We start from the raw sequence: 14,066 nt of genomic DNA, 5'->3' as shown, positions 1-14,066 counted from the left end.
TAAACCCTCAGGGGTTTAGCGTTAACCCACTCGCTCCTGATTAGCCAGTTCGCGTACCCCCTGTTTTTATTTCGCATAAAACTTAGCACTCGACTATAATTAGCCGGATCGTTAAGCCGAGCGGCGCTAAGCCTATTCGAGCGTAATATAGCTAGAAATATCAATAAACAAGCCTAGGCTAATCACAGCGCGCTATTTAGGCTATACGAGTTACGCTCGAATTAGAGTCGATTTACGAGCTATTTTTAATACAATAGGGTATAAAAGTAATGTTATTATAGCTATATAGTATAGCAGGAGCCACTAAATCCTTAGAGACTCGAGCTTTTCACCGTATATCTGCCTAGTAAACGAGCTCTTACCTTAAATCGCTATACTAGTCGAAACACACTTATCCTAGGTATCGAATCTCTTCCTTAACCTCTTATCGAGCTAGTTATTACTCTTATTAGTACCGTTATAGAGCCTCCTCTTCCTACGCTAACTATCGAATCTCGTCTTCCTAGAGACGCCGAGCGCTCTCGTCGAGGGGGTTGTCGCTAGAAGGGTCCTAGCGTAGAAGGAGATCGCCTAGTAGATAGTCGGACGAGATTTAAAGGGTTCCGTAGATCTAGTTTACGCTCGACGCGTTTAAACTATAATAACTCTCGTTATATAGTATCGTTAAAGCCTCGCGGGCGAGGAATAACAATTAGTGGCTATATTACGTTAGCGAGATTCATATTATCGACGTTTTCTATCCTATTAAGTCGCTAGTAAAGCGCGAAGTAGTCTAGGTTAAGGATTTCGTCCTCTCGCAGTAGTTACGTAACGAGATAAGAATACGGTAGGCCGTAAATACGCGTAAAAGCGCCCGTATAGGCTCGAAAGTTTCTAATAGGTGCCGAGGTCGGTAATACCTTATCGACTCCTATTTTAACTATAGTATTACGCACTAGAAATAGAGCGTAAGAGGAGACGTAATCGACGACTTAAGACTATAAACGAGCGCCGAACTAAGGGCGCCGAGTAACTCGATCTATATCTAAGTTATAACGACTTTTAAGGTAGCTATCTCGAATCGATCTCTCGAGCGCGTTAACAATACTAAAGACGTCGGATTATATCGATTTTAGACGTCGCTTTAGTACGCCGTATATTACCTCGAGGCGTAAGGTTATTACGTTATCGAAATATCGAAAATCGTTAGTATAGGCGCGTATAAACTACTTCTCTCGTAGAGCCTAGGTACGCGAGAGGTAAAAAACAAGTAACGGATCTTTAAGCTCGTACTCTCGCTTAAGAGTAACCTAGTTACGAGTAGCGTCTAGAGTTATCCTTACAAATATATAGGCGTACTATATACCCTGAAATTTAAGCTATTTTTCTTGTATTCGGTCTCTTTCTACTCTAATTTCGTCGATTATAGTAAAGCGCCTATACGGGCCTCTAAAATATCGCTTTACCTACGTTTAGACTACTCTATTAATATGCTAGATATATAGGAAATAACGAGACTAAGGGTAGACCGATTCTAACGTAGAGGCGAGGGCGGAATCGTCGTCGATAATTATAATAGAGAGTCCGTTTTCGATTCCTACGGCTTAATAAATAAGTATTAACTTTTTAAGTATTATAGTATAAATTTAAATAAATCCGTCCCTTTACGCTCGAGAAACGTAGCGCCGATTAAAAACGATTTATTATTAGCCGTTACGCTAATAATATTAATAAGCGGTATCCTAAATCGGTTAGTTTTATAAGTTACATCGATTAGGATAACCTTAGAATAACGCCGCCACTAATCGAGCGAGATATAGTAGAATAGGACGAGTCGGCGTAACCTTAATTACTTATCGAAATCGACGTAAGAGACGAATCGATCTCTAACGCTATCGACGAGTACTTAAGTAGGTATTCTACCTACGAGACTTATAATATTTAGCTTAAATCTCTCGTTCGCTATATTCTACCGAGTTACTTAAATATCGCTATATTAATAATTTATTATCGATACGGTATCCTATATACTAAAACCTTTCTCGAAATACTCTCGAATTAGTCTATTTAGGCCTCTCTAACGCGCCCTCCTTCTTATAGATAAATAAGCCGAGCTTCTATCGGCGAAATAGTTATATACGACCTTTTTAGGCGTAGGCGTTTTAATAAAGTATTCGCCCTTAGTATTTCTTATTATTATAAGTCTAAACTAATACCCTATCGATAGGCTCCCTTTATACCTCTATCGATTTATCGGATCGACCTTATACGAGCTACGAGTATCGGCCCGATCGTACACGAGGTATATAGCTTTAACGTTACCTACGCTATTCTTTTTTCGTATACTAATACGTATACCGTACCCGCGCGGGATAGACTATTTATCGAGCGCCTTAAAATAGTCTTCCTCGTTAAAATAGGTAATAGGAGGAGAAGGATCGAACGTACGTATATTCTACTAGGGCGTCGATTCGTCCTCGGATTTATCGTTATCGGTCTAGACTCCTATATTATTAAGGTACGAGATAAGTACCTTATAGTCGGCTTCCAGGTCGTTAGATACGGCCTACGTAGGCGTCTTAAAGATAGGGTATTAATCTATAGTAGTTATATCAAAAAATCAGTAGTGCCTATATAATTAGACGTCTACAGTTTAGCAATAGGCGGCAATAATATCGAAAGCACTTAACGCGTCTACACGCGCCATTGTGCGAAATAAACACCTAAAAATTACCTAAAATGGCATACCGCTGATCTTACCCTATTACAGTTTGGCGGGTGTGCGAAATAAAAACCCAGGTAGGCGAAATAACGCCAGCCGGGAATCTAGCGGTGCCTTGTCAGCTTTAGCTTGGTCAGTGTTGCACAAGTTCACGCTGCCGCCGGATGCGCTCCGCATCTGCTCGATTATGCATTCATCAATATTGAGTCAGGAAATGCGATTCATTTTTTGTCCGACGTGATGGGTTCCGCCGGCACGCCATCACGAACGTCGACTCGAGGAAAAGGGACTCAAGGGTCAGCCAACGTCACGTGGCAGCAGCCAGAACCGGCGTAGCTCGGTTATCGGCGGCTTACGATTGGCTCAACCGCGATTCCGGCCAAGCTCCGGCCAAGCAATTGGCTGCTCCAGCTGGGCGGGTCTGGCCTCAGAGCTGAGAAGCTCTGCCCAGTGCAACCAGTCGTTGGGCTCTGTGTGGATGGTCGATGCATTTGCCGCAGCTTACCTCGGGCTCCAGATCATGGTGATACGAGACAATCCTTCCCGCTCCCTTCACAATCAAGGTGCGGGGAGGGATACCCGAGGCCTGCTTATACGATTTTTATACCTGTTCGCTCGTGAATTGCGTGTCCTCCGAGGGATCAGACCCCTCTTGGGTTGTGAATAATCCCGGGGCAAAATGCAGTGGGTGTCATCCTCGACAGGGGACAATCCGAGGTGTCATCTGCCCTTTCCCGCGGAATATGAGCCACCCCGTTTACTGCTGACAGGAGGCTGTGAATATAACAGCAATCAAAGACTTAGGCTGAGTGGTCTTTCCTTGCTTTTGCTCAAGTTTCTCTTTTCTTCTCCTTCATCTCAGATCCCAAACTGTAAAATTAGTGCCCATCTTGCCTGAGCCGAAAACCACGGGTTACTTTTGAAAATTCCCCTGACGCAGAACTGATCGACATGGGCTCCATCGGCGCCTCGTTCGACGTCTTCGATGGCTTTTACAATACCATCAACGGCAAGTTGACGTCGACCAAAGAGACCAGACATAGTATCAACCCGGCAAATGGCAAGCCTAACGCTGAAGTGCCGGTGTCGACGCAAAAGGATGTCGATGACGCGGTAGCAGCCGCTAAAGAGGCCTTCAAGTCGTGGTCCAAGACGCCTTTTGAGGAGAGGAAGAAGGCAGTGTTGGCTTTTGCCGATGCTCTTGAGAAGTATGAGAATGATTTCGGGAAGTTGCTCACACAAGAGCAAGGAAAGCCGGTGGGTTTGCATTGTATTCTCCTTCGTCTAGTGCTGGCTTGGGTACTGATCGGTGCAACCAGCTTCAATTCGCAGTCGGAGAGGCCAAGACCGGCGTGCACTGGCTGCGTGCTTTGTCCAAGCTAGAACTCAAGGATGAGATCGTGGAGGAAGACGACGAGAAGCAGGTCATCGTCCGATACACGCCTCTGGGTGTCACTGTCGGTATCGTGCCGTGGAACTTCCCCATCCATTTGGCTTGTGGGAAGATCGCGCCCTCCGTCCTGACAGGGAACCCGATCATCATCAAACCTTCCCCGTTTACTCCATACTGTGACTTGAAACTCGGCGAGCTGGCCCAGCAGTTCTTCCCACCTGGCGTGGTCCAGGTCCTGAGCGGCGACGACAACCTCGGCCCCTGGCTAACCGCTCACCCAGGCCCGGACAAGATCAGTTTCACTGGGTCGACTGCTACAGGCAAGAAAGTGATGGAGAGCGCAGCTAAGACCCTGAAGAGAGTGACTCTGGAGCTGTAAGCAGTTGATTTTGCCCCGATGTTCTTTCGAAGCAGTTTGACTGACCGGTACTTAGGGGCGGCAAAGACCCTGCTATCATTTGCAAGGACATTGATATCAATGCCGTTGCGCAGAAGGTAAACATACTCTGACTTCGATGCTTAAGACTGGGCGAATGACGAACTGACTGTTCCAATCTTGCAGATTGCCACGCTCGCCTTCCTCAACTCGGGTCAGATCTGCTTGGCTATCAAGCGCATCTACGTGCACGAGTCAATCCACGACCAGTTCCGCGACGCCATGGTAGCCTTCACGAAGACGCTCAAGGTCGGCGATGGGTCCGAAGAAGGTGTTTTCCTCGGCCCTGTCCAGAACCAAATGCAATACGAGAAGGTCAAGACCTTCTTCTCCGACATCGAGAAGGAGAAGTGGACTGTGGCCGTCGGTGGTAAGAATGAGGACAAGCCTGGCTACTTCATCACTCCAACCATCATCGACAAGCCGGCCGATAACTCCCGAATTGCCACGGAGGAGCCATTCGGTCCTATCGTCCCTCTCATGACGTGGACTGATGAGGACGATGTCATTGCTCGTGCGAACAACACCAAGATGGGCCTTGGCGCTTCCGTCTGGTCAAACAATCTCGAAGAAGCCACGCGGATTGCCAAGCAGTTGGATGCTGGCAGTGTTTGGGTCAACACTCACCTGGAGGTCGACCCATATGCTCCTTTTGGTGGCCACAAGGAAAGCGGTATCGGCTATGAATGGGGTATTGGCGGCCTTAAGGCTTTCTGCAACGTCCAGAGTCTTTTCTTGAAGAAGAAGACTTCGGCGTGACTGCAGGGACGTAGCCGGTTATGACAGACTAGTATCATCTGAAATGAAAGCAACATGTATTTGAACTTGAAGCGCTTCTTAATCCGAAAGCAATCAAAAGAATTTCGTAAGCAGCCACCTGGGCACGTGATTCATTTCTCCGGCCTGCCAAGACGTATTTTGATCTAGCCATATCTGGCCATATCGCAGTGTCAAATGGAAATGTTGCGGAGTGCAGTGCCAGTTGTCAGGGACAGACCGTGTACCCCGTGCTTGCAGAGTAGCAACTGGGAAGTCCCTTGCATCAGCGAACGCGGTTTCTGGGTTTGCTTGTATGAGTTGCCGTCGACCGGCGAGCAGTGGCCCTGGAGGACGCTCGCAGCATTGTCCCTAGTTATTCATGCCCTCTTCTACTCCATCGGCCGAGCCTGCGGCCGCAACTAACGGCACTTCGCATCCCGAACTCGACGTATCCAAGTTACATGCCCTTCCTACCGAACAACAAGACTTATACCTCTTATCATTTGTCTCCGACCTACAGCGCCATGTCGAAGAGACATCCTCCGAGAACCTCCCAGCCCATCAGCCATTGATCAAGAGAGAAGTAATCAAGATCGTGGGCTTAGGCGCTCCAGTGCCGTCTCGCGTCATCAGAAATGCTTTGGGCAGAATTCTAGCCGACGCCTTCGGACGAGGCAATCGAAGTCTGCTCTACGAGACAATCAATGAACTTCTAGCCTTTGTGAACGCAGGCAAGGTTGATAAAGATGCGGGCTCGAAACATGCTGCCGTCGTTTGCCTGGGCGCGGTTTTCCGATCCGCTGGCGACAGCACAATCAGTCTTCTAGGCTTGGTGGTTTCCTCCATCCTTCGTTTGCTGAAAAGTTCCCATACGGGGCTCAGAGGTTGCGTCTTTAAGGCGCTCGGTGGACTGATCCTGGGTGTAAAGACTAGCCTCGATGAGCACCTTGCACGAGACATATGGAAACGGGCACGAAACTCTGCGGTTGACGACAAATCATCGTTCGTCCAGAGGTGTGCCTGTTCTTGTCTTCGAAGCCTGCTTGCCGAAACAGACTACTTTTGTAACTCGGGGGACTTTGACAACCTCAAGACGACGGTCTGGAAAGTCGTGGACAGTTCGGTATCCTCTGTCAGGCACGCCGCCGCCGCCGCCCTAGCTGAAGCCCTCAGCGGCGTTTTCTCTGAGGGTGCCCACGTCGACGTTCCGGTCATTCGAAAACCGAAGAAGTCCAAAAAGTCGGGGGCCGATCTAGATGAGGGAGAGGAGCAGGACCGGCCAGGATCACCAGCACCGGGACAAGCCAAGCATACTGTGCAACTAACGCTCTCTCTGAACGAAGTTCTGCGCGTGCTCTCGTCCCAGTACTGCAAAGCATCAACCTCCAACCGCGCCCGTGCAGGCATTGCCATGTGTTACAGATATCTCCTACGTCTACTTCCTCGCAAAACTTTAGAGGAAAGTTACGCCTCTGTTGCACTACACATCTATGCCGAATTACTGGACCACCCGATTATCTCTTCCAATCGATACCGTCTACTCCTGACAAGAAGACTCGTCAAATGGGTTCTCGCCCACGTTACTGCCCTGCTTACCCAAAATGCTCAGATCAACGCTGCCCGGCATCTTATCAACGACATCTTGAAGGATTACCCCCAGGTGATGCCGGAACGTCGAGAACCCTCTAAACGAGTTCTCACAGGGGCACTCTCTACCTTGAATGACCTCCTTCTGCGCCTAGGGTCCGCCTCGACCGTGTTCCAGGACTCTTGTAGGGAAGCTCTGTCCCAGGTCGTGCAACATCCCAGCCATACGGTACAGAGCCACGCCGCTCAATGCTTCAAATCCTTTGTACTCGCATGTCCGAGTCAACTTGTGCCTTGCCTTGAGCACGCCATGTCCCAACTCCAGAAAGAATTTGAGCCTTCGTCCGAGAGTAAATCCCCGCAAAGACGGTACTATGGCTATGCTATGAGCATTGCAGTGATGACCAGTTCTGCCAGACACATGCCACTTTATGGCTCCATCCAAGTTTACTCCAATATCTTCACCTTCTCAACGGACCTGTTGAAGTCTAGCGCCGCTGCTGAATTGCGGTCGTCTGCAGCGCAAGTACAGGTTGCTTGGACTTTGATCGGTGGACTGATGAGTTTGGGGCCTAGCTTCGTCAAAGTGCATCTCAACCAACTGATGCTTCTATGGAGGAACGCCTTGCCCCCTCCATTGACCCATGAAAATGCCACCAAGAGAGGTCATCTCGAGCTGAGTTTCCTGTCACACGTCCGAGAATGCGCTGTTAGCGCTTTACTCATGTTTCTCTCCTCTTGCAGCAGCCTTGTCACCACAGATGGATCAAGACGAATATCTACAATGCTTCATAACACCATCCTTTTCCTGGAAAGTTTGCCAAATGCCCGCGAGGCTGACGACGTAGCCCAGCGGCTCGTACCTACTCTCCAGCTGCAAGACTATGCGATACTTCTACGACGCCGTGTGCTTCAGAGTTTCAACGCTCTAATAAGTTTGAAGCATCTGGAGCAAGGCGAAGTCGTATCTCAGTCAGACCTTACTGGGCTCACAATGCGAATCTTTATGGATCCTGAACGGCCGGTGCTAAAAAGTCTAGAAGCGTCTTTGGCGAATTCTGCCAGCAATTTCGAGGGGCTGTGGAACACAAACGACAACTGGGGCTTCGGTGTCAGCAGCATGACCGAAAGCTTTGACACCTACCTACCGTTTACAAACCATCTTCAACCAAAAGCAGATATGGCTACCGAGCAGGAAGTTTCCATTCCCGACGTCTTGGTTCGGTCTCCATTACTGCCGGCAATTGAGCATGACCCCTTCTTAATTGCAAGGCACGATGGCGGACTGCACGATGCTGAGATATGTTCACCAGCAACAGCCTGTGTCAATCTCGCGATTAAATTGTTTGCCACGTCGTTGCCACTGCAAACTGCCAAAATCCAAGAGAGCACAGTCGAGCAATTAATCACAACGGTGTCGCAACCTCTCCAACGCGAGCCTGGAAGAAAAGCTGCCCTGCAAGTTAATACTGCGCTGGCTCTCCTCTGTGCTCTGGCAGTGGCCAACAACGAGACACCCTATGCCTCGGGCAAGTTACATGTCGAGGCAGTGGGCCAAGCTGTTATTGAACTGCTTGGGAAGTATGTCTGTAACCCGGATCCGGTCTTAAGAAATATTGCTGCCCGTGCTATTGGACGAGTCTGCAATCTGGCTGGTACACAGTTCACCTCCCAAGAAGTCAAAACGCTCATCGACACAATAGTGGCAGATCGTGATCCCAGTGCTCGGGCTGGATGTGCCCTCGCTCTTGGTTATATTCACTCTGAGGTGGGAGCCATGGCCGCCAATCTACACATTAAATCCATTGTTGGCGTGCTTCTATCATTGTGCAATGATCCCCACACAACCGTGCACTTTTGGGCCCTGAAAGGGCTGATTCAAGTGGCCGAATCTGCAGGGCTTGCCTTTTCAACATATGCTACAAGCACACTGGGCCTCCTTTCGCAGCTGTACTCGAACGACACTCACAACGAGGAATCAGCATCCCTTGCTACTTCCAATCTTGAAACTGAACTCTTTACACCACTGGCGATTGCTCAGTGTGTGGACAGTATCATCAATGTTCTAGGGCCGGATCTACAGGATGTCTCAAAGGCCAGAAACTTGATTCTCATACTGATAGGGTATCTCCAGAAGGAAGGTTCATCTCAGCTCCGCCATGAGAGCTATCAATGCCTGCGCCACCTTTCAATGTACGCTCCAGCTCATCTACAATTTGAAAGATATGTGCGGGATTTGCAGGCGAATCTCTCTTCAGATGAAGATATCCTTCAGTCGGTCGCAATCAAGGGCTTAGGCGAGCTCATGAAAAGGAGCGCCTCTGAGGTGGCACGAGTGGCAACTACAAAGCTCAGCGATGATTTATGGGCGCGCCTTGATGACAGACCGGATGAAAAGTCATTGCAAGCGATACTGGAAAATTGGATGCAACAGACGGTTTTGGTCGACACCACTGATTGGGTTGACAGATGTCAAAGTATCCTCTCAAGAACTAGGGCAAAAGACCGAGGTCGATCTCCTTCTGGTGCGACTGCTGCAAAGACGGCAATGCCTGATTTGGCAGACGAAGAAGTCGCTGGCTTTGCTGCAGCTGCAGCTGCCGCACAGGGAGAAGCTCCTGACGCTCTCCCAGAGGGCCAGGAATTCCTACGATGGCAAACAAGAGACTTTGCCATGCGTCTGCTCAATGAGTCTATGGACATTATCCAAGCGGCCATCTCGCAGGACCGAGTCATTCCAGCGGAGGAAGCTCTACAAAGCAAAGTGGCCGACGTGGTTCGGGTGGCGTTCTCGGCATCAACAGCGGATGTGGTGCAGCTCCGCATCTGGGGTCTTCGAATTCTTGACCATATCCTCAAACTGTTTGGCAAAACCCCAGATCCCGATTTCTTAGAAGCCTCACTCTTGGAGCAATATCAGGCACAAATTAGCTCTGCCCTGACTCCGGCGTTTGCGGCAGATTCGTCCCCAGAACTGGCTGCCGAAGCAATAGGCGTGTGTGCAACTTTTGTGGCGACTGGGATTGTCACCAATGCGGACCGCATGGGACGAATCTTCAAAGTCCTCGCGATGGGGGTCGACAACTTTTCGCAACCCAATCCCGAAGCTGCCATTGGTGATTTAAAGAACCTGAGTCCAAACGCGCAGGCAATGTTGAAGATGAGCATTTTGTCCGGATGGGCGCAGTTACAGCTAGCCAGTTCTGAGCAGCTTTACCTCGAGAAGATTCTGCAACCGTTTATTCCAAAGTTGGCCCCACTCTGGCTGACTTCGCTCCAGGAGTTCGCAGGCTTGCGTTTTGAACCTGAGATCTCGGATACTCTTGGGGGTGAAATTGCTGGCGCGAATTTGGACGAGAGGTACGCCTCTTTTAACCGTGAGATCCGCCTCCAATTCTATCAGAAAAGTTGGCTGAACATTGTGGATGCAATCGCGGTCCTGGTCGAGAAGGACAGTGAATCAGTGTTTGATGCCCTGGACAACAAGCGTGTCTCGCCAGACCAGGGCGAGGCCGGCGTTGCCCTTCCTCAGGGAAGAGATATGAGTTTCCGCGAGGAACCAGTGGCTTTCTTCTTCATCCTTTTTGGATTAGCCTTTGAAGCTCTGGTGACGCAAACTCGCGACGATCCAGCACAAACACTATCTATCCTACAAGCTCTTAAAAAGATCTTGACCCCTGCTGTCTGTGGGAATGCCATATATGAGCCGGCTGTCTTCAACGAGACGACCGACACGCTCGACCGTTTGGCCCTTACAAGCACGACGGAGACACAGAGTGTTCTGGTCGAGATTGCGAGGAACCTAGCACTAGATCATCCCACAGCGAAGAGCCATGACCGTGACGAGAAGTTATCAGATGACATCGAACAGCTTTTTGAGTTGACAAGGATCATTCTTCTAGTCTTGAGCGATCTTGTCCCGACATTGGAGGATCCGCCCGGGTCTGCTGTCCGACGACTGGGAGACGAAGGCACGGCCCTGGTCCAGCTGTGTTTCCAGGCGTTGGTGGATGTGGCCTCGGTATTTCCAACGATCATCCGGGCCGATCTCCATGCATGCATAATTCACAGCTATTGCACGATTCTTGCTACTGGCATATGTCAGGAGGAGGTTCTGCCACGGATCATGCCCATCTTCAAAGCATTCTTGCAGGATATGATCAAACCTGGTAGCGACGAGGTGCCCTCCAGGCTGGTCAGGGGCTGTCTCCATCGTATGCTGGCTACCTTGACCATCGCTCAACGGCGGGAGAATGATTTTGCAATTACCTGTGCCAAGAACACGTTGTTGTCGATGACAATCTTGCTCACTACCGCGAGCTCGGTCATACCGGCCACCGACGATCTCGTGACAAAGGCTGTGGCTGAGTTGCTGGATTGTCTACAGGACGTCGGTCTGGCCAAAATTGCAGCCGGCTGCATACGGTCTCTGCTGATGACGCACCCCAAAACAGCGTGTGAGGAAGTGATCGGGCGGACCTTATGGAGCCGGTTGATTCCGTTCGTCAGTGATCCTGATGTGGAAGATCCAGAGAGTGTGAAGACGCCCCTGGTTCAGGCACTCGTGGCGTCTGTGGTAACACTTCAAGGGTCTGGCAGATTTGCTGCAATGTCCATCCTGATTCCATTGCTGCTACTCAGGACGAAGCAGGGTAACTCGGAAAGTGCCCGTAAAGAGAGCGCTGCACGGCTTCTCGAGCTGGTTGCTGCGGACCAAGTCGCTTTCAAAGTCACAGTGGGTATGCTACACGAGGACCAACGGTCGGAGCTGGAAAGTCTGTTAAGAGCAACAGCAGTAGGGCGGAAGCAAGAGACACCGTCATCGGATAGTGTTGATTCTAAGCCTGCAATCGAGTTGCGAATGGACTTTGGGTGAAGGGAGAGCCATATACCGATATAGGTATATACAGTATGTGGAAGTTGGAGGATACTTGAGGTTATATCATACCTAAGGAGTACTCCATGATGATACATGTATATCAGAAGCTGCAGCCTTGCGAGGTCAGCCTGGTCCCCGTATCCGCGTGTCATTGGTGCTTGGCATGAACCAATTTGGCAAGTTTGGGCGAGGCTCGCTCATCTCGAAACTTTGATGTTCAAGTTTCTAAACACTTCTTTGATCTGGAGCAGAGTCCATATAGAGTTAATTCATTGTATGCGTTGTTCCCAGACATTATCGTTGTCTTTTATACACTCTAGACAACAGATTCGGTTCACCTGAGAGTAAGGCAAAGCCAAGATGGAATACGACCCCAAAGTGCCCAAGTATCAAACATCGGACCCGACGTCATTTGCGTATGAATCGGCGCGGAAACGGTGGCCGGCCATCATCACCGGCGCCATCGACGACGTGCACCGCACAGTGGCGTCGTTGCCCGAGTCGGACAAAGATGCAGTGGCCGAAGGCAAGTCGATTATCTCGGGGCTGGCCACGCTCAAGTACGAGCTGCAGCATAACCGGGTCCTGACTCCCATTCCCGACGACGGATCCCCCGATGTCCAGGGGTACAACGCGGAGCTTGAGGCACGGGGCCCTCCCAAATGGCACGACGTGGAATGGTTGTTTTCGGAATGCTACCTATATCGACGGGTGGCGACGTTGTTCACGCTGGCCAAGACGCCGTTCTGGAGAGGTTACGACGTGTTCCGACGGCAGAAGATGAGCACGTTCAAGTCGTCGCGGCCCGCGGTCTTGGAGCTGGCCGGCCGGTACCGCGACATCATTACGCAGATCCGGACGTCCAAGAACCACGGCGTGGTCGGCGACAGCAAAACCGCCGACGAGGAAAAAGATGCCGAACGCCTGCTGTTTGTCGAAATGGCCGAAATCTGTCTGTGGGGCAATGCCACCGATTTATCTCTGTTGACCAGTCTGACGTACGAGGAACTCCAGAAACTACAGGGCAGCCAAGCGCGCAAAGACTCGGAGGAAAAAGTGCTCGTCAACGATCTCGGACAGGCCTTTGAGGTGTTGTATTCATTACAGCACCAGAAGAAGTCTGACAGTAGAAGAGTCGATATCGTCCTTGACAATGCCGGGTTCGAATTGTTTGTCGACCTCGTGCTCGCGGGGTATTTGCTCGCCACGGGCCTTGCCACCGAAGTCGTCCTGCATCCCAAGAGCATCCCGTGGTTCGTGAGCGACGTGGTGCCCGGCGACTTTGCGGCGCTGCTCAACGCTATGGCCGATCCAAAGGCGTTTTACGACATTAAGGACGACGCCGATGGAGACTCGGCTCTAAAGGCTGCTGAGGTGCCGCCGCTGTCGGACGCCGATGCCGAACTGATCAAGTTTCTTTTTGAAGACTGGAGCAGCCTACATGAAGAAGGGAGACTGATTCTGCGGCCCAACCGTTTCTGGACCCATGCCGGCAGCTTCTGGCGCATGCCTCATACCGCGCCGGAATTGTTCGACGATCTCAAGGACAGCCAATTGGTTGTTTTTAAGGGTGATTTGAACTATCGCAAGCTGACTGGTGATGTATGTTATAACTACAGCTAGCCCTTTTCGTTCTTCTATGCCTGTCTACACCTCCTACACCTAGTAAGATTAAAAGCTGACCTAAAACCAACAAATCTAGGCTGCATGGCCCGCCACGACACCCTTCACAACGGCTATCGGCCCACTTGGACCGTCGTCCGGCATTAGAACCCTCGCACTGCGCACATGCAAGGCCGACGTGGTGGTTGGATTGCCAGAGGGCAAGGACGAGGAGATCCGGGCGTCCGAGGGCGGCGGCGGCGACTCGGGCGCCAGGAAGTGGGCTTGGAGTGGGAAATGGGCCGTGGTCCAGTTCAGCGACGGGAAAGCTTGAGACACTTGAACTTTGGGTACATGTACCTTTTGGTTCTGTCCGGATGACTGTTTCCCATTGGTTGCCTGGCGACATCAGGTGAAAGAGGGTGTTAACGCAAAAGGTCCCTTCTATCTCAGCATCGGAAAAACGGAGTTTTGTCAAGAACAATCTTGGACGAAGTAGATGAGGATAGGAACGGGAATAAAAGATTAGATCTTATGATAGAGGCATGCGACAGAGTTAGAGTCTGTGTACCCAGCTAATGAATACTTTATCTATGGATGTTTTCAATTCAGAGATTGAACATCAGGATTCAGGAGGCGCAAGGAACCGATAGGCACCGCGCCGACAGAGGGTCTGTATAGTATTCTCTCTGCTCTGTTCCCGTCGGTA

General features: G+C 50.3%; 3 protein-coding genes across 3 annotated transcripts; all 3 read left to right on the top strand.

Moving 5' to 3' along the window:
• Positions 1-3,185: 3,185 nt before the first annotated feature.
• Positions 3,186-5,401, top strand: HMPREF1120_04696 (aldehyde dehydrogenase (NAD+)). Its single transcript, XM_009158833.1, has 4 exons — positions 3,186-3,958; positions 4,021-4,469; positions 4,529-4,589; positions 4,657-5,401. Exons 1-4 carry the CDS (start codon positions 3,653-3,655, stop codon positions 5,287-5,289), a joined length of 1,449 nt encoding a protein of 482 aa, XP_009157081.1. The 5' UTR covers positions 3,186-3,652; the 3' UTR covers positions 5,290-5,401.
• A 267-nt stretch (positions 5,402-5,668) lies between these two features.
• On the top strand, positions 5,669-11,752 carry HMPREF1120_04695 (uncharacterized protein; the record flags this gene model as incomplete). The annotated part of the gene is made up of 1 exon (XM_009158832.1): positions 5,669-11,752. The coding sequence occupies one exon, from the start codon at positions 5,669-5,671 to the stop codon at positions 11,750-11,752; it is 6,084 nt and encodes a 2,027-aa protein (XP_009157080.1).
• A 363-nt stretch (positions 11,753-12,115) lies between these two features.
• Positions 12,116-13,691, top strand: HMPREF1120_04694 (uncharacterized protein; the record flags this gene model as incomplete). Its single annotated transcript, XM_009158831.1, has 2 exons — positions 12,116-13,357; positions 13,458-13,691. 2 exons carry the CDS (start codon positions 12,116-12,118, stop codon positions 13,689-13,691), a joined length of 1,476 nt encoding a protein of 491 aa, XP_009157079.1.
• Between the last annotated feature and the right edge of the window lie 375 nt (positions 13,692-14,066).

Source organism: Exophiala dermatitidis (assembly GCF_000230625.1).
Source record: "Exophiala dermatitidis NIH/UT8656 unplaced genomic scaffold supercont1.4, whole genome shotgun sequence".
Taxonomy (NCBI): domain Eukaryota; kingdom Fungi; phylum Ascomycota; class Eurotiomycetes; order Chaetothyriales; family Herpotrichiellaceae; genus Exophiala; species Exophiala dermatitidis.
The sequence above is the reverse complement of the archived record's forward strand: the minus strand, read 5'-3'. Positions and strand labels throughout refer to the sequence as shown.